The 23,472-nt window shown below is 34.1% G+C and overlaps 1 protein-coding gene across 2 annotated transcripts; it reads right to left on the bottom strand.

Moving 5' to 3' along the window:
* Positions 1-1,771: 1,771 nt before the first annotated feature.
* Positions 1,772-21,554, bottom strand: ND-MWFE (NADH dehydrogenase (ubiquinone) MWFE subunit). Of its 2 annotated transcripts, XR_013020103.1 has the most exons (4): positions 21,304-21,551; positions 14,174-14,260; positions 4,885-4,967; positions 1,772-1,956 (listed from the first exon to the last, which is right to left on the bottom strand). XR_013020103.1 is itself a non-coding variant. In XM_076476822.1 (3 exons), exons 1-3 carry the CDS (start codon positions 21,400-21,402, stop codon positions 1,927-1,929), a joined length of 216 nt encoding a protein of 71 aa, XP_076332937.1. In that variant the 5' UTR covers positions 21,403-21,554; the 3' UTR covers positions 1,772-1,926. The 2 variants fall into 2 exon arrangements, 1 of the variants encoding a protein (XP_076332937.1); XM_076476822.1 differs by lacking the exon at positions 4,885-4,967 and having other exon boundaries at positions 21,304-21,554.
* Positions 21,555-23,472: the final 1,918 nt, after the last annotated feature.

Raw genomic sequence — 23,472 nt, 5'->3', positions numbered from 1 at the left:
CTGCCTCCTTTCAAAAATACACCATATGTGATTCTGCTAAGAATAATAACAAGAGAGTAGTTTTTGTGTTCAACAAATCACACAAAGTTAAAGTTTGTTAATACCATTTAATATTCATCATATAATACAGGCAAATATACCGATATCTAAGTTGTCCATATTACCAGTTACCTGTAGGGTATCACAATCAAGAATGAGAACAGAAGAGAAAACTTAGCTGGTCCTCATTCCCAGCTCATCAAGTCCAAAGGGATCTACACACTCTCAAATACATTTTAGTCCATTATTTTATGCAAGGATGATCAGTTAAAATGGATCTTTTACCACTTTAACTCATGTTTGACTGAAAAAACTTTTAGCCCATTTAATTTACAAAAAAACAGAGTCATTACTTGAAATATTTACAGTTATTAAATACAAGTGTTTAAAACTAGAAGGATCAGACACTATTGTTTTCTGAAGTATTGGAAATATACTTGTACAACTCAGTTTTGACTAGGGTAAATTTCTGACCAATTACTAACAAAACAAGTCTTTTCAAAGACAGATGTGGAATATTATGTAATTTATGTATGAACCTCTTCTTAATACTAGACCTTTTACATTTCAATTCTAAAACAAAATAGCGCATTGAAATCTGTATACATTGTGAAACACGACAACCACCCTTTTCATTCAATATTACCTAATCTAAGCACATGATAGTGTGACAGAAAATGCTTTAGATCTGTAAAACAAATGTTGACTGTATTTTTTCATATTAAGTAATGTGCTGAACAAACTCATTTGAATTTAATTCTGTCTTGCTATGTCATAACATTTTACTAAAACACTCTTTAGATTTCTAACAGTAATTTTTTCAACTTGCACTATATGCAGAACTTGAATGTGATCATTTATTTGGATAAATGCATAAATAATAATGTAACTTACCAAATATGTTATAACATATTTACTATCACATATTTATTTTACTATCAATGTTTGTTTTCATTATTTATTTAGAAATGTATGCAACTTAAATTTTAAATATGCATTGCAAAATTTTCACCTATTCTCTAAATTTGTAGAAAATTCTTGAGCATAAGGATCAACACTATACAATACATGTATGCAAAATTATAAAAGGTAACACAACAGTGTGGGACAGCTTTACAGTATTGTTGTTGGTTTGTTACAGTCAGTATAATTGTGAGAAACAATCAACAGCTGGAAAAATACAGATATTTGACCAGGAATGTTTATGGATTTTGAAAATTTCAAACCATTTAACTTCAGTGAATTACCAATTTTTACAATCACCCTGTATTGATGTTCCATTTTTATAAATATTTCACTTTTTTTTGCAGCTATTTCAAGAATAATAAAGAAAATATGTTTTAAGATATACGTTTCTTCATATCATTAGCAGTCATTTTGTGATTTAATACAAAATATTGCAAGTAATATACCACATTTATCACTTTGTTTTTGAGTAACATTTCATTCAAGTCTGATATAGGCTGTCTTAGGCCCTATTAAAATTCAGCCTTTGCAGTTAAGAAACCCTTTTGAATAAAATACTTAAAAATTTCTTCATGTAGAATAAACAAAATAGTTCTTAGTGAGAAAAAACATTAAACTTTACTCCTTCGGAAAAAAAATTCCAACCAGAATTTTTCTGTTTTTGTATTTGCTGTCTTATAATTCTCAGTTTCTATGTCATTTGTTTTGATTATCCTGATTTGTATTAATATTTTAGGCCAACAGAAAACATATGGACCAAACCTAATGTATTTAAGCAATGTTTTCAATACTTTATTACACAACTAAAACAAATACATAATTCTACTTTTTCTCAAATAAAAGAATCAATTTCAGTTTCTCCCTTGTCTTCATACCATAATATTTTTATTGGCTGTATGTCTACAACAGCCATTAAACATTTCATTCTTTATCTGGCAAAGCCTCTAATCCCTGAAATAGAAAGATAAAAAAAATCAAAACTTCAATTATAGCACAAAAAAAATGCATCTTAATAAGTAATTAATACAACAGATATTCTTGACAATGAGAAACACACTTGGAATAAAAAGGTATCTCAGAACAGCTGGTATGGGTACTAACACTTATTAATAAAGCAGAGAGCAACCTGAAGATGACCTAGGAAGGTCAAAACGTTGTTCTCTGCTTTATTAATAAAACTGTTAGTACCAATACCAGCTGCTCTGAGTCAATGCAACAGATGCATTACAATGTGAATGTTACATTTTTACAGGTCTAGATTAATTATTGTGCATTACCAAAAATGAAGAAATTTAATGTAATTAAGATTTTAAAGTGTATAACAGTAAAAACTGGCATAATTTAACAAGATACAAGAAACATGATACACCCAACAATCTTTTATTGTAATGAAAAGAGTAAAAGAATTTCCTTTAATTATACATAATATTCCTCAAGTAAGAAGGCAAAATTTTTGTACTATTAGCAGAACTTGTGTATTTTCTGCTGCAGAATGTAAATATTTTTTGAACACGTATTCAAAATGTACAGGAATAATTTTAAGATTTTGAAAATTCAGGGGGAAAATCTGGGCCATGGCAAATATGAGAGAGAAATGCCAAAATTGAGAAAAAATAAAGCAGAGAAAGGGAAAATAAAAAAGTTGGGGGTAGAAAAACATATACTCTTCAAAAAAAAGAAACGCAAAAGGGATATTTTTGTTATTTTAAAGAGAAATATATGTAATAACGTTACAAGCTTAGAGCATGTGATGTTACACGTGTTAAGGCACTGATTGTCAGACCAAAATGACAATAAAAGTTGTGCACTTTGAAAACAGAGGAAAACATCGTATTTTTCGCCAAAACGCATTCGTGTCCAATAAATTTGTTTGAGAGATCTGCATGTTCTGCAAGTGCAACATGTGCAAAATCCCTATAAAAGTGACGGGTTCTCACTTTCCATAGCTCAGTGTTAAGCCACCAACACGCAATACGGTTACGCCAAGACTGACTGAAGCACAACGCAACAACGCCATTGGAAGCAGGCGAATCTCGATCAGATGTTGCCAGAGCTGTGAATGTCCACCCAAGCACCATCACAAGGCTATGGAATCGTCACCAACAACATGGATCAACTCGTGACTGTCCACGATCAGCCAGACCTCGTGTGACCATGCCCGCACAAGATCGCTACATCCGGTTATGTCACCTTCGGGATAGGACCATCACTGCGACGTCTACTGCCTCAACCATACCAGGGCTGCGTAGAATTTCCAGTCAGACCGTGCTCAACTGTCGACAAGATTCTTAGGCCCCATGTGCAACCCATCATGGTGAACGTCAACGACGTTTTTCAACATGACAACGCCCGTCCTCACACAGCCCGACTCACCACTGTCTTCTTGAGACACCACAACATCAATGTTCTTCCCTGGCCCTCCAGATCACCAGATTTAAACCCCATCGAACATTTTTGGGACTAGTTGGACCGACGTCTGCGACAGCGACAACCTCAACCAAAGACTCTACCTCAGCTTGTAGCAGCTTTGCAGGCTAAGTGGACAGCCATTCCACAGGATGTGATTCGTCATCTCATTGCTTCCATGGGCAGGAGATGCCAAGCAGTTATTGATGCTCACGGGGGGCATACTCGTTATTGATGTTGAGTGACGTTAAACTTCAACCAGTGAGCGTAGGCTTCGCCTTTGCAGACTTTGGATGTTCAGCAGTGAATGTGTAAAGTTTCACATGTCATACAGAACTACTCAGAATAAACTTGTTAACAATATGTCTCAAATTTTGCCTTTTGCGTTTCTTTTCTTCAAGAGTATATAATGAACATTGAGTTTTGATTATAGAGCTGCATTGTTATGGCACTCTTGTCAACCAATTAGACACCATGAAAAAATATGGTATAATCAAACTATATAAAGGTTATTCTAACAGACAGTGTTTAAATTACATCACTAGATATTCCTCTATTTCCAGTGCTTTTTTGCAATTAAACAGCAGTCCTGTTCATTAAATATTCAACAGTCTTACATAATGCTACTTTCATTAACCCATGTCTAGTAATATTTTAACTAGTTACTCAGCAAATATGTTTTAAGTAAATAAAGTGTAATGAATATTAACTTAGAAGAGCTTTTATATATTAACTCTTTCACAACAGGCTTGTATAATATACATAAATTCATCTTCACATTAAATATTTGAATTATAACTTTTGATACAGCATGTGTATATTCACAAAATTTGGTAGACCTTTAGTAAAGATTACAATTTGTTCATATAACAAAAATCTGATTGTTTAATGAAATATTTTTATTAAAGATTTCTTTGTGAAAACAATCTGTTTCATTACTAATATAAGTGCAAAGTGATTATGTGTTATGATTAAAAACTATTCTTCATCCCCAAAGTCTATTATTTGAGTAATCTCTAAAATCTCCTAAATACATTTCAAATATTTGTTTTCAGTAAAATTTTATATTCTGTTATTTTCTATACTCTAACTACGTGGAGTCTGTTACTTGACCAACCTCTTAAACATTATGGAAAAAAATTAGGAAATAAATATAAATTAAACTTGTTTCATGCTGAGATGAGTACAAATGTTTAATCTAAATACCTTAAGTCTCATAACAATATATATTTACATATATATTCATTATTTTTTTATGTCGAACTTTCAGTCATCCCTAGCTAACATTAGATAACTTGCAATATAAGATAAATATGAACAGGCATCACTGTTGCTAGGGCATACCCTCACATTTGTCAGTTGTTTATAAGTAGAGCACATGCTTATCACTGCATGCAGTCACACTAACAGAAGTGCTAATAGCTAATATTTCAATTATTTAGGTAATTGTAATAATAAAAAAGTGTTACTAACCAGAAATACTAATTTTGATTACACGGTAGTTGATATTTTAGTGAGTTATGACAAATCAGTTAAGCTGAACAACCTTGAATTAACTGAAAATAAGGAGAAACCATAATTACAATATTTTGATCATTTCAAAAATTGAAAACTGTAATAATCAAATGCATTAATGTTTACTAGTTGATTATTTTCATAGCATTAAATCAATTTAATTGTGATTTCAGTTAATCTGTTATTTTGCATAACACTAATCAATCAAATTAACAGCCCAACTCAAGCTCTTATTTAATTAAGTTTATTACTTTGGTATGTCTGTATTGTTAAAATGCCTTTTTTGAGAGCTGATGAGTGAATTTCATTTGTACATGAATATATGTATTAATACAAAGCTTGAATAGCTTGTAATATTTTGATGATCTATGTTGTCTGTTGTGTCATCTATCTTCTGATATAGATCATTTATATGTGATATCTGATGTTATTTTGCAGCATGGTTTTATCAAGTTTAAGTTATCTTTGACATTGTATGTGATGATACATAAAAGTTTAGAAACAAGACCTTCAAGAATTAGATTACGTTTACAAAATATGGTAAGATATTGGTATAATTTAGCTAATTTACAAATCTCCTTAATAAACTAATCGGTTTAACTTCTAATGAAGTGTATCAAGATGACCTAGAATTGAAGCTTGGCCATTAACTTGATTGATTGATTCATTGATTTAGTGTTTTATGGCACAAAGCAGCGAGGCTATCTGCACCAGACATTTGGTAAAAATGTAATAAAAAATAAAAAAATAATAAATAAATGTAGTAATAGACATAAATGGAAATGAAGGTAAAACAAAAAAGTATAAAACCAATGTTGACACCTAGTCTACAATGTTAAGATAGAAGGCAGAGTATAAGAAGTTGTAAGGTATTTACTCTAGCAAAAAGGTAATGATCATAACCCGCCAGGAAGACTAACAGGTAAGTTCAAGAACCACCGTCAATCACCTGAAGTTAGCCTTTCCAGTCCTGGTTCCGGGTTATGTGTCATAGCAGCTATTATCAAAATGTAAAAGAATAAAAGTTTTAAAAGACACTCTGCAAAATCGTAATAATGAGTAGCCAAATGTCCAGTAAAAAGATAAAGTCAAGTAAATGGAGTAAAATTTGTAAAAGTAAATGAAGGTAAAAACAAAACAGCAATTAAAATAGAAAATGGTGTAAAAACCAATGTTGACATCCAGTCAACAAAGTTGTAAAGAACTACCTGTAGCAGAATGATAATGATCATAACCCACCAGGAAGACTAACGGATGCGAAGGCCAAACGGAGCAATGACAGATCAGCTGTTCTGGAAAAGTACTGCCCACCGAGGAAGGAAAACACATTTCCAGGTGGGATGCTTTGGTAAGGAATGAAGTTTCGAAGCATATTGTAAAGATAGTTGCAAACAGCGAAGGTGTAGAGAAGGTTCATGAGATTCAATGTATATACTTTGAACTGGAGAGGTGCGGAAAGCCCCAGTGCAGAGTCAAAGTCCTTGGTGATGAATGGGGACCAGCATTTTAAGGCCGAGGGTCTGGCAGAGCCATAGACCATTGATCCATAATCGAGTTTCGATCTAATAAGAGCACGATATACCTTTAACATTGAACAGCGATCTGCCCCCCAACTGGTGGAAGAGAGAACACGGAAGGATGTTCAGTGCTCTTGTGCATTTGACCCGAAGCTGCTTTAAGTGTGGTATAAAGGTCAGTTTACGATCAAAGATAAGCCCCAAGAACTTGGTCTCCGGGACCACTGGCAGCAAAACTTCACCGATATGAAGTTCAGGATACCCCGTCGATGGCAAAAGTGCATGCATACAGTTTTGGAGAGAGAGAAATTAAAGCCGTTAGCCAGAGTCCACTTCCGTACACAATTGAGGGCGGTTTGTAGTTGCCGCTCAATATATCTCATGTTTGACGACTGACATGAGATGTGAAAGTCGTCGACATACAACCCATTCGCAACAGTGAGAGGGAGTTGTTCAGTGATGGCATTTATCTTTATACTGAAGAGTGTAACACTCAATACACAGCCTTGAGGGACTCCAAGTTCCTGTACAAAAGAACGGGAAAGTGTCTAACCCACACGAACTTGGAATCTCCTGTCCATTAAAATTTTTTTAATAAACATGGGTAGATGGCCACGTAACCCATATGTATGGAGGTCTCGCAAAACGCCATACCTTCCATGTTGTGTCGTAAGCCTTCTCTATGTCAAAGAATATTGATACAAGATGTTGGCGGTTGAGAAATGCTTCTCTGATAGATGTTTCAAGACGAATTAGGTGGTCTGTGGTGGAGTGCTGTCGACGGAACCCACACTGGGTGGGCTAGAGGAGGTTGTTTGATTTGAGGAACCAAACAAGACGAGCAGGTAAAGGGACAATTATAGTCAAAGAAACAGTCAGTTTGAAAGGAAAGAGGTGATCGTTCTGCCCGAGTCTTGATGGCCAGGAAGGTGGAGGAACAAGCAGAAGTGCGAGAAAGCAAAAGCTTTCACCTAGAGTGTTAGCGATGTTCCGAACATCAGTCACCTCCTGACCATCAAAGAATAAGATCGAGAGGGGGACAGAATTGTAGTGCCCATTAACCTTTCGAGTCCTGTCCCATATGATCTTGGAACTGGTGGTAGAAGATATGCTGGTTGTGAACTTAATCCAAGATTCCTTCTGGCTTTGACGTCTTCCCCACCTAGCATGTGCACGGACCCGTTGGAAAGCAACCCGGTTTGAAAGTGTGGGAGAAAAAGATGTATCAGAAGAAATGCCTGTATTTGAAACTGAATGACGTGGATCTTGATGTTTGTTGGAAGGTATGGGAGGAACAGAGATGGGTGTGGAAGTCGATTCATCAACCTTTTTAACCACGGAGGTCAAAAGGCCTTTCATTTGTTTTGAAAACGATTATCTTGGAGGCACAGAGAGATCTGTTTGCACTCCCACTGTAGTTGTGGAATGAAGTGCAGCAGCATATGTCCGAGATGGAGTTGTGGACAGCAATTTCCGAGCCTCAGGATAACTAATGTTATGTGTTGTTTTCAAACGCTGCACCTCTTTTTCCTCCAACCATTTTGGGCAAGAATGAAAGTAAGAGGGGGTGAGAATCATTGCAGTTTACGCAATGTGGGTTCATGTCACAGTCATCGTTGTCCTTGCCTCCACAACGAGCACATGTCAGGGAACCACGACAAGATGTCTTTGAGTGGCCGAATCTCTGACATTGGAAACATCGAAGAGGGTTTGGTATGTATGGCCGAACCCTGCAAATGAGATAACCTGCCTTGATGGTGGCAGGTACATGTGGTGAAGTAAATGTTAAAACGAGGGTTCACAGTTCACTGTGTTGGGATGTGGATGTTTCAACCAATATATCACCAGATCGAAGTTTCTTTACTGACTTTGGAGAGCCAGCAAGTCCCTCTAGTCCCTTTTGAATAAAAAAAAGGGGACATTTGCCCTAAAGGTTTTCGAAGAGAATGTAATATAAGAAAATGAGGTGCGTGTGTTACTGATGTTGAAGATTGCTGTTCTGAGTATTCAAGGCGTGGTAAACACCCATTGACTGTTGTTTTACAATGTTATTTAAATTTTTTGGAGGATCCATAGGAAAAAGAAAAAATTTCGGTACCCACTGACCCCACCTACCATGGAGCCCTACAAAGTCACACAAGGACAATGCAGCAATGCCAGGGTTTCGTGAGCACTATACCCAAACACCAGCATCAGGCACAATGTCCAAAACACCCGTTAAGAACTTCCAACACTGGTACTTGGTTGACTCTAGCCCAAGTGGACCAGCTGATTGACCCAAGGGGAGCCACCCATCTACAGGAATTCAAGGCCAAAGTGGTGTGTTAGGGTTGGACCCCTCAACCACCAGGATCCTCTCCTCCCCTTTACGGGTCGCCACGCACGGCAAACACGTGGGTGGATGTTTAGATCCCAGAGAAGGTAACCAGACAGAACCCTCCCTGGGAGTTCCCCTCACCACGTACAGGAATCCACACCGAGGGGTGGCCATTAACACTGAATAACAACTAGATATAGTTGATTGTATAAACTACTAATCATTATAACAATGTGGTTCATTCACTTCTATAAGATGCAAATGTAGCTGCATCTTCACAGTTATTTAAACACAACAGAAAGTTTTGTTAATTGGAATTTTATGGCACTAAGCAACTAGGCTATCTGCACCAAACAACTGGTAAAAAAAATTAAAAATAAAATTATTAAAATTTGTAAAAAGAAATCATGTTAAAACAAAACAATGTCCAATTTTTGAATTAAAAACTTAAAATGTTAAAAAGACCAACAGCCCTTATGAAATTCAAAAAGTCTGTAAAGTATACAGTATCACCATTGCCAACGACACTGTCCAGCATCAGAGGTAATCCTGTGAACAAAACATGTCTAAAATAGTGCCATCATTGAGAGTTGTAACGATGGCAAGACAGTAAAATGTGGCTTATTCTGACCTGAGTGTTACACAGACAATACATTGGTGCATCATTCTCGGTGACCAATGTGTAGTCTAGTTAGAACAACTTCCTCTTTGCAATCCTTATGGAAGCAAGACGGTCCAATAGACAGTTTTATTTGGAAAAGCTTGTTTACACATTGCTCACTCCAAGTTGACTGCTAACTGGCACAGAGCCAAGCCTTGAATACAGGACCATAGTCCATGTATGAAACAGGCACAGCAGTGACAGTGCCGGAGCAGACAGATTGAGCTGCAGTGTCAGCGAGTCCATTCCCGCAAATATCAACATGACCTGTTATCCAGAAAAACTGGATAGAAGTAAATGTTAGAGAAATGGGCCGGTTGGTATTGAAATTTGGCGAGAACAGAGTGAGAACTAACATGAAGGGATTCCAGGGACAGTAGAGAGCTAAGCGACTTGGTATAAATAGTACAATTTGAGCACTACTTTGCTTCTATGTGATCCAGGGCAAGAGAAATGGCATACAATTTGGAAGCAAACACAGAAACTGTAGAGAATTCTGTGTGAGCCATTGAACCACAACAAACCATGGCAGAGCCCACAGAGCCATCTGATTTCGAACCATCCATATAAACAGAAATGGAAAAATGGTTGGCAGCAAAAGTGCATGCAAATGGTTTCAGAGAGAGAAACGTTAAAACTGTTTGAGGTGATGCACTTCAGTAAACAGTCGAGAGCAATCTGTTGCTGCTGCTCAATAAACTTCATGTTCGATAACTGACACAACATGTAGAATTTGTCAACACAGAGTCCATTTGCATCAGTAAGAGGGAGTTGTCAAGTGATAGCATTAATCTTTATACTGAAAAGTGTGACACTCAAGACACAGACCTAAGGGACTCAAAGTTCCTGTACGAAAGAACAGAAAAGTGTCAAACCCACAATAACATGGAGTCATTTGTCCATTAAAAATTTTAATAAAAACTGGCAAATGGCCACGCAACCCATGTGAGTGGAGGTCTCGCAAACTGCCATACCTCCACATAGTATCATAAGCCTTCTCAAGGTCAAAGAATACTGACACAAAATGTTGTCACTTGAGAAAGGATTCTCTGATTAATGTTTCAAGTCAAATCAGGTGGACTACAGCAGAAAACTGTTGTCAGAACCCAAACTGGGTGGCAGAGGAGGTTGTTTGATTTGAGGAATCAGTTTTCCTTTCTAAAGTCTAATAGAGACAGCTTGTCAATGCAATTGCACAGTAGTTTGAAGGAATCTTGGGACCCTTCCAAGACTTGGAAAATAGCCTGGTGAAACACATCTGGAAGAGTGTCCTCCTGCCAGATCCAGTTAAAAACAATCAGAAAAATAGCAAGACCAGCAGGACAGAGATGGTGCAGCATCTCTGAGTGTATATTGTCATGTCTGACCAATATACTACCAGACCAATGAAGAGCAAGCCCGAGTTCCATCAGTGTACAGGAGTGATTATAGTCAAAGAGACAATCAGTCTGAAAGAAAAGAGATGATCCCTCTGCCCAAGTCTTGATGGCTAAGGAGGTGGAGGATGAAGAAGAAGTGCTAGATACCTGACAAAAGCTTCCACCTAGAGTATAGGTGATGCTCTGGGCATCAGCAACTTCCTGGCCATCAAAGAATAAGATGAAAAGGGAGGCAGAATTATATTACCCACTGACCTTCCAAATCTCGTCCCATATGCCTTTGCAACTGGTGGTAGAAAAGATGCTGGTCATGAATTTAATCCAAAATCCCTCTGGTTTTAACGTCTTACCTGCTGAGTACATTTATGAGCCCACTGAAAAGCAATGTGGTTTGAAAGTGTGGGATACCTATGAAAGGTATCCCAGTCCGGGTTTTAGCTTTCCATGCCATGTGACAGGCAGAATTCTACCACAAACGAGAATACAGTGGAAAATGTGTCAGTGTTTTAGGAATACACTGAGCAGCTGCCTGAGCAATACAGTCAGTCACTGCTGTTACACAGTCATCTATCAATAGCTTACAGATAACAGCAGGATCAAGTTCCGAGAGAGCAGTGAAGGAGGATCAGTTGGTCTGATCCACCTTCCATTAATGCACATGGGTCAGATGGCATCAAACTCAGCCATGCTATCTCATAAAGACAGGAAAATGATCACTGTCCAATGGGTTACTATCAACTCTCCAAAAAAAGTAAGATAACAGTGAAGGAGAGCAGAAAGAGAGATCAATAGAAGTAAAAGACTGATTAGGTGTGTGAAAATAAGTATAAACACCAGTATAGAAGAGAAAAAGTTTTGATCTGAGAGCAAATGCTCTATGGAGCAACCCCTCTCATAAATATCAGCACCTCCCCAGAGGGGATTATGTCCATTAAAGTCCCCTAGACTGAGGATCTGAATGATCTCAGGTCTCTTCAGGAGACTGGTAAAGAGAACACACAGTGATAGTATGATCCAAGGAAACACGAATGGCTACAGCCTCCAATGATGTGCTGAGTGGCAAAGACAAGGTGCACACATAGTGAATGACCAGCAGTGCCACCTCTCCATGCACTCGTCCAAAACACAACCTGTCATTTCTGTACAAATAAAACTGCTCAAGGATGACTGTATTGACAGGTTTCAGAAATGTTGCCTGTAAGGAAAAACACACAGAATGTTAGGAATCAATCCTCACCTTGATTTCATCTAAATTAGAACATGAAGATGACCTAGGAAGGTCAAAACATTGTTCTCTGCTTATCGATAAAAGTGATAATACCTATACCAGCCGTTCTGAGATACATTTTTATTTCAAGTGGGTTTCTGTACCAATGTGGGCATTTTTATTTACATAGGAGAGTATCTGGTGAAGAGCCCCTCTGTTTTCAATCAAGCCTCTTCTCTTTATTCTCTTTATTAGAAGGAGGTCTATCAGCATCCATGGATCCTCTCCCGAGTCAACTGGGCAGGTCTCCATCATTAAAAGAAGATTCCAGCAATTGAGGACAAGAACAAATAATTGTTCTGTATCTCAGGGGCAGAAAAGAAGATGGACCCATGAAAACACCTGAACTTGGGAATCTGCTGGAAGTAATGATAGAAATAGATATGAGTGTTGACATTGACACATCAACTTTCTTAACCATGGAGGGCAAAGACTTCACACGGTATGAAAACAATTCTTTTGGAGGCATGGATATATCTGTCTGCTCTCCTAGTGTAGCAGTAGAACAGAGTGCAGCAGCATACATCCGAGAAGAAGTGGTGGACAGTAACTTTCAAGCCTCAGGGTAAGAAATGTTGTGAACCACTTTAAAATGCTGTACCTCTTTTCCTTCCACCCACCTAGGGCATGAACACAAGCAAGATGGGTGAAAGCTACTACTATTAATCCAATGAGGGTCCATTTTGTACTCATAGGCAGCATGGTCCTTGCCACCACAATGAGCACATGTCAAGGAACTGCAATATGATGTTTTTGAGTGACCAATCCATTGACATTGGAAACCTTTGAAAGGTTCAGAATATATGACCATACTTTGCAATTTAAATAACCTGCCTTGATGGTAGCAGGTGAATGTGATAATGTGAATGTCAAAATTAGGGCACTGGTCGGCATCATAATTCCATCTTTGCAAGTGGAGTTATGGCTCACTGCAGAAACTCCTTAGGTGGAGAAACCAAATCCCTCTCAACAATAACTTCTTGTGACAAATTCAAAGTAACATGGGGAGTAACATCAATGAATATATCCCTAATGACCTTGAATACAATAGGAGTTCAATGTGTTTTGAAGTGGATGTTTCCACCAGGACATCTCCAAAACATAGCTTTTTGACTGACTTTGAAAAGCCAGCAAGGCCCTCTAGTCTCTTCTGAATAAAAAAAAGGGAGCCATTTGCCCTAAAGATTTGTCTGATGAAGAATGTAATGTCAGAAAGTGTGGTACAGTTGTTGAAGAAGTTGAAGATTACTGTTCAGAATCTTCAAGATGTGGTCATTAACCTTTGGTTCTGTTTTTTCACTATTTTATTTTTACTTGATGGATCCATAATAAAGAAGAAATATTTTGGTACCCACTAAACCCACCCACTATGAAGCCTTATGAGGGGATGCACTACAATGCCAAACAAGGACATTGTAGCAACACTAGAATTTCATAAGCACTACATTCGAACACCAGCATCAAACACAATGTCCACCAGGATCTTCTCCTCCCTTTCACAAGTCGTAATGCACAGCAAGCATGTGGGATAAACTGAAGGAATGAAACCTTCTCTGGGAGGTCCTCTCACCACATACAGGAATCCACACTGAGGGGAATAACAGAAAGAGTAACAGGTGAAGTAGGTGAAGCTATATCGAAATTGTAATTGCATATTGTCAACTATATTCTTATATAAATTTATAATTTAATTGTTGTGCATAGCATTCAAAAGACAATACTTCCAATATCCTGTTACAAGTGAAAAGTAATTAATGCAACAGTAGTTTCTATACAGAGAATTTTTTGTAGCTTAAGTTCAAATACAAAATTCAACACTGGTTTCCTCATGTACAGAATAATGCAGAAACTTATAAAATTACTATTAAAAATATTAAAAAGTTTATTAAACCCTTTAGTGAAAGAAAATGGTCTTAGTTTACTATCATAAAGAATGTGATTTCTAATATATTTTAGAAGAACGAATAACCTTCCATGCTAAAAGTGCTATTACTATACATTAGTCAATTTTTTGTTCATGAAATGTAGCATGGTGTAACAACTGTAATTCAAAATGATTAAGAAATAACTTCATATTATAGGTGTAAAATAAAAGAAAAACCTTACTACTGTTTTATGTCCCTTTCCAGTCAGTCTAGTGTCTCTCAAAAAAAGATACTGATCTTCGTTAGTTTTCAAAGCACGTTTCATTGGCTGGAAAAAGAAAACAAGTGCACATGTAAATTATCTGTTTTAATCTTTTTCATGCTGAAGTCAGTTTAATAATTTAAATTTGATGTTATTATATATATTTTACAGAAAAATAAATTCTGAAACATTACACATGTATGCAGATCTAGAGTATTATAACAGAAGTGACTAAAATGCTTAGTTGTTAGTGTTACACAGAATAACAACATGCATGGACATACACAGTGCACAGCATTTAAAGACATTTGTTTTTACATTATAAGTATGTACCTATTATCTAAAAGTGATTTTCTAAATGTTTGAATAAATGCAAAATATTTCATATCACAGGAACAAGCATTTAAGGAATTATTCTAGGACATCACAATTCAATTTAAGATAGTGGATAGCCCTTTGTACCATTACTTCTTTTACATCAAATTATTACTCCATCAACATATTGAAACAAGCATTTTTGGTACATTTCCCATTGAACACTCCCCTCCCCCAAGTATCATTATTGTGCTTTTGGTTACAAAAGAATGTACACCCGGATAAAGATTATTCCTCATACTTTGTTAATTCAAATTAACAGAATTACCAACAAAATCCATCATGGATTTTATAAGCTTGTTAAATATATTTTTCTAGATTTAAATACAAATTCTTGATAAATTTATTTGTTACATGAACTAAGTAATATATAAGTTGTACAAAACATTAACAATATACCATCAATAATGTAATTAATCCTACTAATTAATCATTAGTTCCCCAAGTAGCTCACACATAAAAATAACAAGTTAACACTCTTTCATTAATCCTTTAAATTTAAATATTGCAACACAAAAATAACTAAATATACCATTCAAAGAAAGCAAAGTTGTCTCATCCACTATACTAAATTTAACCATTCCACTACAAGCTCAGTATAATATACACAAGTTCAGGTACATATTTGCACATTAAGTATTTGCATTGTATCTTTTGATACAGCATGTGTATCTTCACAAAATTTGGTAGATTTTTGGTAAAGATTACAAGTTTTTTGTACACAAAAAGTAAGATTTTTTAATGAAATATTTTTACTAAATATTTGTTTGTGAAAATATTGAGCCTGTTTATTCACTAGTCGGAATACAAAGTGATTTCATGTTATAATTTTACAAAATATTCTTTGTCTCAAAAAATCTCAAATATTTTCAATAAGACTTTATATTTTGTTATTTCTATACCCAAACTATGTAGAATCTATCACTTGATCAACCTTGTAACCATCATAAAAAAATTAGGAAATAAATGCAAGTTATGCTTTTTTCATGCTAACATGATTACATATTATAACACAAAAATTCAAATGTTTAGTCTACGTTTCATAACACAAGATATTTATAATTTTTCATTATATTGACCTTGTGGTCATGCCTAGCTAACATTACATAACTTACACTAAAGCAGTGCAAATGCACTCATATTAATTATCCCAATACTATAAAACTGACCTTAAGTCTTTCCCATCTTGGCTGTTTTTTGTAATGGGACTAGTATTTTGTAATATACTATCGCATTTCAATTAATATGCATTATATATATTTATTATTAGTATTTAGAAATAAAGTATTAAACTTATTTTCTTAAAATATAGAATATTATATATAGAAATAAAGCAATTATCTCTTCCAGCTACAACTTTGAACTCTGTTGCTACTGGACATAGGTCACTAAGCCTTTTAAAAATCGTATGTGGATGATAATTTGTTTTAGGTTTTATATATACAGTTAAATAACCCAAAAATAAAAATTAACTATACTGATACCACATAATTCCACTACAATTTCTTAAGCTTAGTAACTAAGATGGACTTAAGTGTGAAGAAATATGAAACTTCAAGTTGCCTAAAGACACAACATAGCTTCTTGTAATCTTGATTCAAAAGAATATATGTTAGCCTTTTCACAAATTAAAATGGTTGAGAAAACCTCTAGGGAAAACATTCTAAGCTGTCTATTGGTTATTCATATCATGTATTGTAGTAAACTTATATAAGGGACCATTTATAAAAATGGAAAGAGGTGAATGAGGCCACTATGTATGGTTCAGTACACATATCTCAGCAGAATAAAAAGATGCAAGGTTCTTATTTTATATTCTAATTTGAGTTTCTAATTTGTCAAAATACTAAATCTGTAGTTTTGTACATCACAAACATATAATTTTAAACAGTGCTACATTCAACATATGTGACTAAATAAAATCTACATTTCGGTCTGTTCTTTTAATATTTACATTTAAATTAAGAAATTAACTCATACATAATATTAAAGTTTGAAATATACAATTTGATTCTAAAGTTACTAACATAAATTCATAAAATAGTATTTCAATAAAACTGTGAATGCAAGTCAACAAATGTGATGACATGGCCTTTCACCTATAACCCATCACAAAAGGGTTAATAATATGATTCAATATGCACTGGTAGTAAGCAGTATTGTAAATCAGTAATTTGAATGTTAAATGAAATAGTTTCAGAATAAAATAATCATAAAATCTGAAATTCAGATCTTCCATTTTGACTTTTAACTTTAGAAAATTACTCACACAAAATAATTCTAAAATATTAATCTCATTTTCTATTTCTTTATAACAATGTATTAACTTTCACTCTTCCCTTTTGATGGTTACATCATATAACAGCTTATTCTATAAGAGACAGCATTGCAAAAACAGGTTTTCTAAAAACATTACTGCTAACTTAAATGGGCCAGACACACTTTTGCATGCAGTACAAATAATTTGAAAAAGAACATTTTCTTCATGCTTGTTTTTTCATTGGTTTATAAATATATGAGCTAGATCAGCATTAAGTGAAGCTGCAACATCAAAAAAGTTTAGGAAACCAAACGAGTATCTTAAACATCAGTGCTGGATGTATGAAAAAGATCTGTGTAATTTGGAATACAGTGGTGTTATGAATTTGAATGCATTTATGGGCAAAATAACCCCTTGTTATCCCTTGAACACAAAATTAATTATGCTTAGAACACACATTTTGCAGTAAACAAAACTTAACATTTTCACTATTTTAAGCTACTTTGACATATGTAAATTATTTTAAAGGCAAAAGTATTTGTAATTTAAGAAATGATCATTTATATCTGAAGAAAGTATTTCATTAACTTTCACATTTCTGAAATAAAAATAGAAATTTATCTGAAAAAAAATGTATTCACACACTCAACCCTACCTAAATAGGTCTTCCTATAGTCACGAGTCAAAGGCCATGTCATCATGTTTGTTGACTTCCAGTCAAAATTTAATTGAGGAACTATTTTAAGAATTTATATTTATAAATTTTTTATTAAATTGTATATTAATTCAAATTTTAGCATAATACATCAGTTAATATTTAATTTAAAAGTAAATATTAAAAGCACGCATTTTGATTACAGCACTCATTCAAATTAGATGTCTCTGATACCAAAATAATAAAGTCCACAGTTTTGTATGAATTAGGATCTCAAATTACCTATATTTACAAGCTAGAATATAAAATATCTAATAACCTCCTATCTTTTCTATTTGCTGAGATATTTCTCATGTACTGGATCAAACACAATGGCCCTGCTCACCTCTTTCCACTTACACCTCTTACGTACACTTACATGTCATAGGCATGTAAATAACCAACTGAAATCTCAGAATGTTCCTCCATAGTGGTCCACTCAACTATTTTCAAGTAAATCATCTCATCCTTTCAAAACAAAAGTTCAAGAGGGAAGGTCGAGTCTTTAGTCTGCTCAAAATTTCATTTTTTTTTTTTTTTTATAATTGAATACAACTTAGTTATTAAGCTTGATAAACTATAGTGGAGTTCTATAGTTATTATTTTTTAGTCATTTCACATGTGTATATAAAACAAAAAAAAATATTTTGTTTGAACACTCAACATAAATTATTTGAAGAAGAAAATGCAGACAGATATAAATCAGTTAGGAAGAAATTGCTTTGGTGAATCATTAAAATGGTGATGATTATAGTATCCATTAAGAATACACACTATAGTGTAAATATCTTTGTAGATTGCAGCACTTCACTCAAATCAACTTCCATCTTCCACAGCTTCTCTTTCCTTCAGTCTTTCTAGTAATTACCAGATTTTAAATTTATTCCTCATAATGTATCTGAGAAACTACAACCATCTGTTTCTGATGTTAATCAGTAGCTTCCTCATCCAACATGATCTTAACAAAATATATTCATTCAGAATGAGACTAGTCCAACATACCTTTATGGTATGCTTTAAAAACAGCTCAACTGCTTCAATTAATTTTTCATTATTTGACAATTTTGTCCAATATTATGATAAATATGCAAAAATTGGTACAATATAGCAACCCAAAGCTTTCAGCTTCATCCACACAGAAATTTTATTGTTTTTCAGCATTTTCATTTTCAGTAATGCAAGTTTGCCATCCCTATTCTCATTTTTATTTCACAATCACAATAACCATCTAATAGTATGAGGCTTTCTAGGTAGTTAACTTTATTCATCTGTCTTATTTGCTCCTATTCTACTTTAACAATGCATCAGAAGAATCACCTTCTTCTATGTAATTATTATGCATTCAGCTTTCCTACTTGAATCCTTATTATCACTTTCCCTGACTTTTTTTTTTGTACTCTCTTTTTCTGAAACAACAGTTAAAACTGTGTCACCAGTATAATGCAAGTTTTTCTAATTCTGTCTCCCAATGATCAACCTTTTAAATCCTCAATCTCTCTCAGGATTTTTACAGTATACAAATTAAAGAAATCAGATGAAAAGATCAAGCCATGTCTCAGGCCAATCTTAATTTGAATGAAATTAATTTTCTATCTTTCCTGATGCTGTTTGATCCCAATAAAGATTCATTAAAATTCTGAAGTCTTTACCATCAATATCCAATTCTTCCAGCATTTGTTTAACTCCACATGCTTGACTATTAAAATCTTTGGTATAATAAATAAAATACAAGAAAAGGTCCTCCATTTTTACTGCCCTCTCTGAAAGTATTTGTAGCATAAATGTGGCATTTCTCTTTAACAGGAACTTTGTCAATAGCTTATTAAATTGATGGTTTGATAATATTCACATTTCAATGGTTCCTGGTCTTTCCCTAAATCCTGAAGTATTTCACCACTTTCATAAATCTAATTGATAATAATCTTTTATGTGTAAAAACAGCTTGTTTGGGTTGAGAAATGTTAAAAAAATTTTCTCAACTCAAACGAGCCATTTTTAGATATATATTTCTCTACAAGTGGGTTTTCTGGACATCACTGATTATATTCTTTTCTATATCACATCCTTCTAAACATTTTATTTATTATACTGAAATTTCATCTGATCCTGTAGCTTCATTGATTTTCATTCTACTGATAACTTTGTATTTCTAACTTAAGAATTATCAATCTGTTCAAGTTATTAATAAATAACTTTTCTTCATGACTGTTGTAAAATACACTCGGTCCATCATTTCTGTGCTTGTTCTTTTTTCCTTAATTACATCATCATTTCTTAGGCTTAAAACATCCATTAGCAATGGATTCTCCTTTCACTGTAATATCATTAATATTCTATACACTGATGTAACATCTTTATCCTTTAGTTTTTCTATTTCTATATATTTTTCATTAAGCCACTTTTCCTTTTCTTCATTGCATACTGACTGAATTTTTTTGTCAAGTTTCTTATAAAAGTTTACGCTGCGAGTTTTCATTTTCCTTCTACTGTCCATGAGCTCAAGGAATTACTCTCTCATCCAATTGTTTCTTTTGCCTTAATTTGAATGGAATAACATTCACTAGCTGTTCCAACTAGTGCTTTTTTAACAGTTTCTCTTCATCTTAAAGTTCTTGAAAATAGTTTTTAACTGTAACTGTATTCTTTCCTTCAATTAAATCTTTTACCATTAGAATTATACTACGAGTTTCTTCCTCAATTTTGGCTTTAAAAAAAAAGAAAGTTTCCTCTCTCTTATCTCAATGGTGCATACTTCTGGGACATGGTCTCTCCTGCAGTCAGTCCCTGGGTAAGTTTGACTGTTGTATTGTGTATATGAACCTTCTATTGATAGAAATGTATTCAAATTGGTTTCTAACATATCCAGGGCTTTTCCATGTACACCTTCTCAAGTGGTGCTTAAATCATGTGTTCATAATGACACTTCAAACACAATTCTCTTATAATTTTAATTTTTCTCTCCAAGTGCATGCCATTCAACATTATGCATTCACTCACAATATTCCTTGATTCATGAAATATAACTCATTCTTGGTTGCCATTTCTTACCACAGGTTGCAGTGCACAATTAACTTAAGTATATCTCCTCTGTCATTGTCCCAGATATCCACTAAATGAGATGATCCACCACTTTGCATCCACCCCTAATGGCTTAAACCGTAACCCTCTTAGCAAGAAAAGGGGCTAAGGGATGCTATGCCTTGCTAATGGTAACTCACAGATAGAAGTACTTCTTTCAGTGTTATCCTGAAAGCTGTATTACAGCTTTATGCTCTTTACTAGTACAATAATAGTACTACTAATACTTGTAATGCTCTAACTTAGTAAGTATTAATAACAAATGGGATAGTACTATTATTATTATTACGAAGTTTTGCTACAAAGCACAGTCGTAATACTGTACTTACTTTTCTAGTTCTAGTACTACTAGTTTGAAATAAGTATCAGCCCTGATATTATTAAAATTAGTGTTAATACTAATAATGGTAAGAAGTACTACTAACAGTATTGTACTTATAAGTTGTAGTTGTACCTAGATCTTCATGAAACTGAAAAAGCGATCATCTACTCGACTTGTAAAGTTTAATATTTTAACTTTGATGAATGTTTTCACCACAAATAAGGTAAAATCGTTTTAAGCAAAATTGTTCCTAACAGCAACAGTATGCTATATTAATTAAACAAAAAGAAACTTTCAGGTACTTTTGCTGTTAGGAAGTTATGGTTATTACATTAAAATAACTGTAAATTACAGTGAAAATGTAAACATTATGCACATACCTTTCCTAACACGATATAATTAATTCCCCATGTTGCAAAACTTGGGATACTTAAACACGTAAATATTATGGCAGCGCTTGGCAGTATTTCATACCACATTTTACTTACACAGCTTGTTTTACTTAATTCAAGGTTTAACTGTAATGTTTAATCCGAATTTCCTTCTAACACGGTAATTATACCGAGAAGTTAGACTTCTTTAACTTACCCTTCAACTGACTACTTAACGATTACCCATTAGCGCCACAGCTCGGGCAATTTCTTCTTCGACGAAATAGAAAACGTGTTATTTATATATATCTATAATTGAGAACTTATTAAGTATAATGTGTTTATACATACCAAGAGGCATTTTATAGACATTATTCAAAACAACGTAACAAAAATCTTCCTAAAAAATGAAATAATTAAAACCGTTGAAGGAGGAAGGAAATTTCAAGAAAACAAACGATTGCCTTAAAAAATCTTTAAATAATATAAGACTCATGAGTATCATCTAGTATTAACAGATATGACTGAAGGTAATGACAAGTAGAAGCATAAGCAACGTAATGAATAAAAATTTGGTCAGCTGTTTCTCGAAAGATCTTACAAAAAAAAAGTCTTTATAAGAGAAATGGATTTGCCCAATCTGTGTAACGAAATTACATATACCAAGTTTGAAGAGTAATAGGGACGTGACAGCGTCGTTTCGTCAGTCCTTTAAGTTAAAATAGTTTATCTCCCCCCCCCAGTGGTTCAACAGTAAAACTGCAGGTTTAAGACGCAAAAATTCTGGTTTCGATATCTATTGTGCAGCTTTATATTTAACAACAACCAGAATGAAACATAAAGTATTTGCATGAAATGGAGAAAAATACAATGAATAAACGACCAAACGAATACAAATAGTAATGAGTATTCTGTTCAATAAATTAGAAAAAATCAAAAGAAATGGTTACAGTATAAAAGTAAATTATAGAACTACCTTAGCAATTCTCTCAATCAACTCACAACAAGCGATTTCGTTGTGTCCAGGAATCGAAATACAGTGACTATTACAGATGTAAAATTTTCCGTTACAGAATTTTCCTTAGAGTAGATGAAAAAGGCTAACTAAGCAGTAAAAGTTAGTAAAATGTATATTATGTAATATGGTTTTGCTTCTCTTTGAACTTCAATTAAGTTCGTTATGAAAGAGGGTCTATACACAAATATTCACAATATAAAAATCTTTATTAAAAACACAGTCAAAGACGCAACACAAAAAAATGTGTTTGCTATGTGAGTGTGAAACTTACTAGAGGGAGAGTAACAGAAAACCTCTATTTGTTCTCTCTCACACTTGTTCGTTGTGGGTCTTCCTGTAAGCAGAAAGAAAGTTAACTCGAAATTAAAACAAACACAAAAACACCTTTATGTTATACATTAAACTAAGCTAAAACTGAGTCCTACAAAACACTTCAGTGTTTATAAAACTCTGGGTCTGCTAGAATCTATAAAACTGAACAACGCTTAAATTCTTGCTTAGTGGGAGAAAAGACTTGCTTTTATTTATCAACTACAAGAACATAAAATAAGCCATACTACTCACGGCCTGCACAGCACTTATGTAATTCTCGACAACATTTTCCAAAGCAAAGAAAGGGGAAAGCCCTCCAGGCCATTATTCAATCTGTTAGCAGTAAAAATATTTATCTATTGTGGAACATCATGGATACTGTTACATTTATCTCTTTCACTGGAGAATGCATGTAATTACTAAGGAGAGCAACCCTGATCTAGAGTAAAAAAGAGTTGAGTTTTTTACTTGAACGATATTTTGTGTTCAAATTTAATTTAAAAGAAATGGAAATTTCGAAAACTTTACATGTGAGCCAACGAGTAACAAACATATAGTGCCACCCTGTACAACAAAAGCAAGATTGTGATAAATATACAACATTCCTACAATAAAGAAAGGCAAGTTCTTATTACATATGAGTTGAGACTTAATAATTTCTGAAGCGGTCTCAGCGGTCTGAGTTAAAAACATTTTGACACTTTAAAACAAGGGAAGTGTGAAACGAAAGCAGACAAGTTCGACAACAAAGTTACTATAATAATCAATATGTTCATAAGAAAAGAGCAAGATTAGAGATTGAAACAAATTCACAACTGCCTTCACAGTTAATGAGCCACAAAAATCAT

This window comes from Tachypleus tridentatus, chromosome 13 (assembly GCF_004210375.1).
Source record: "Tachypleus tridentatus isolate NWPU-2018 chromosome 13, ASM421037v1, whole genome shotgun sequence".
NCBI classification, from domain to species: domain Eukaryota; kingdom Metazoa; phylum Arthropoda; class Merostomata; order Xiphosura; family Limulidae; genus Tachypleus; species Tachypleus tridentatus.
Note: the sequence above shows the minus strand (reverse complement) of the source record. Positions and strands in the feature narration are given on the sequence as shown.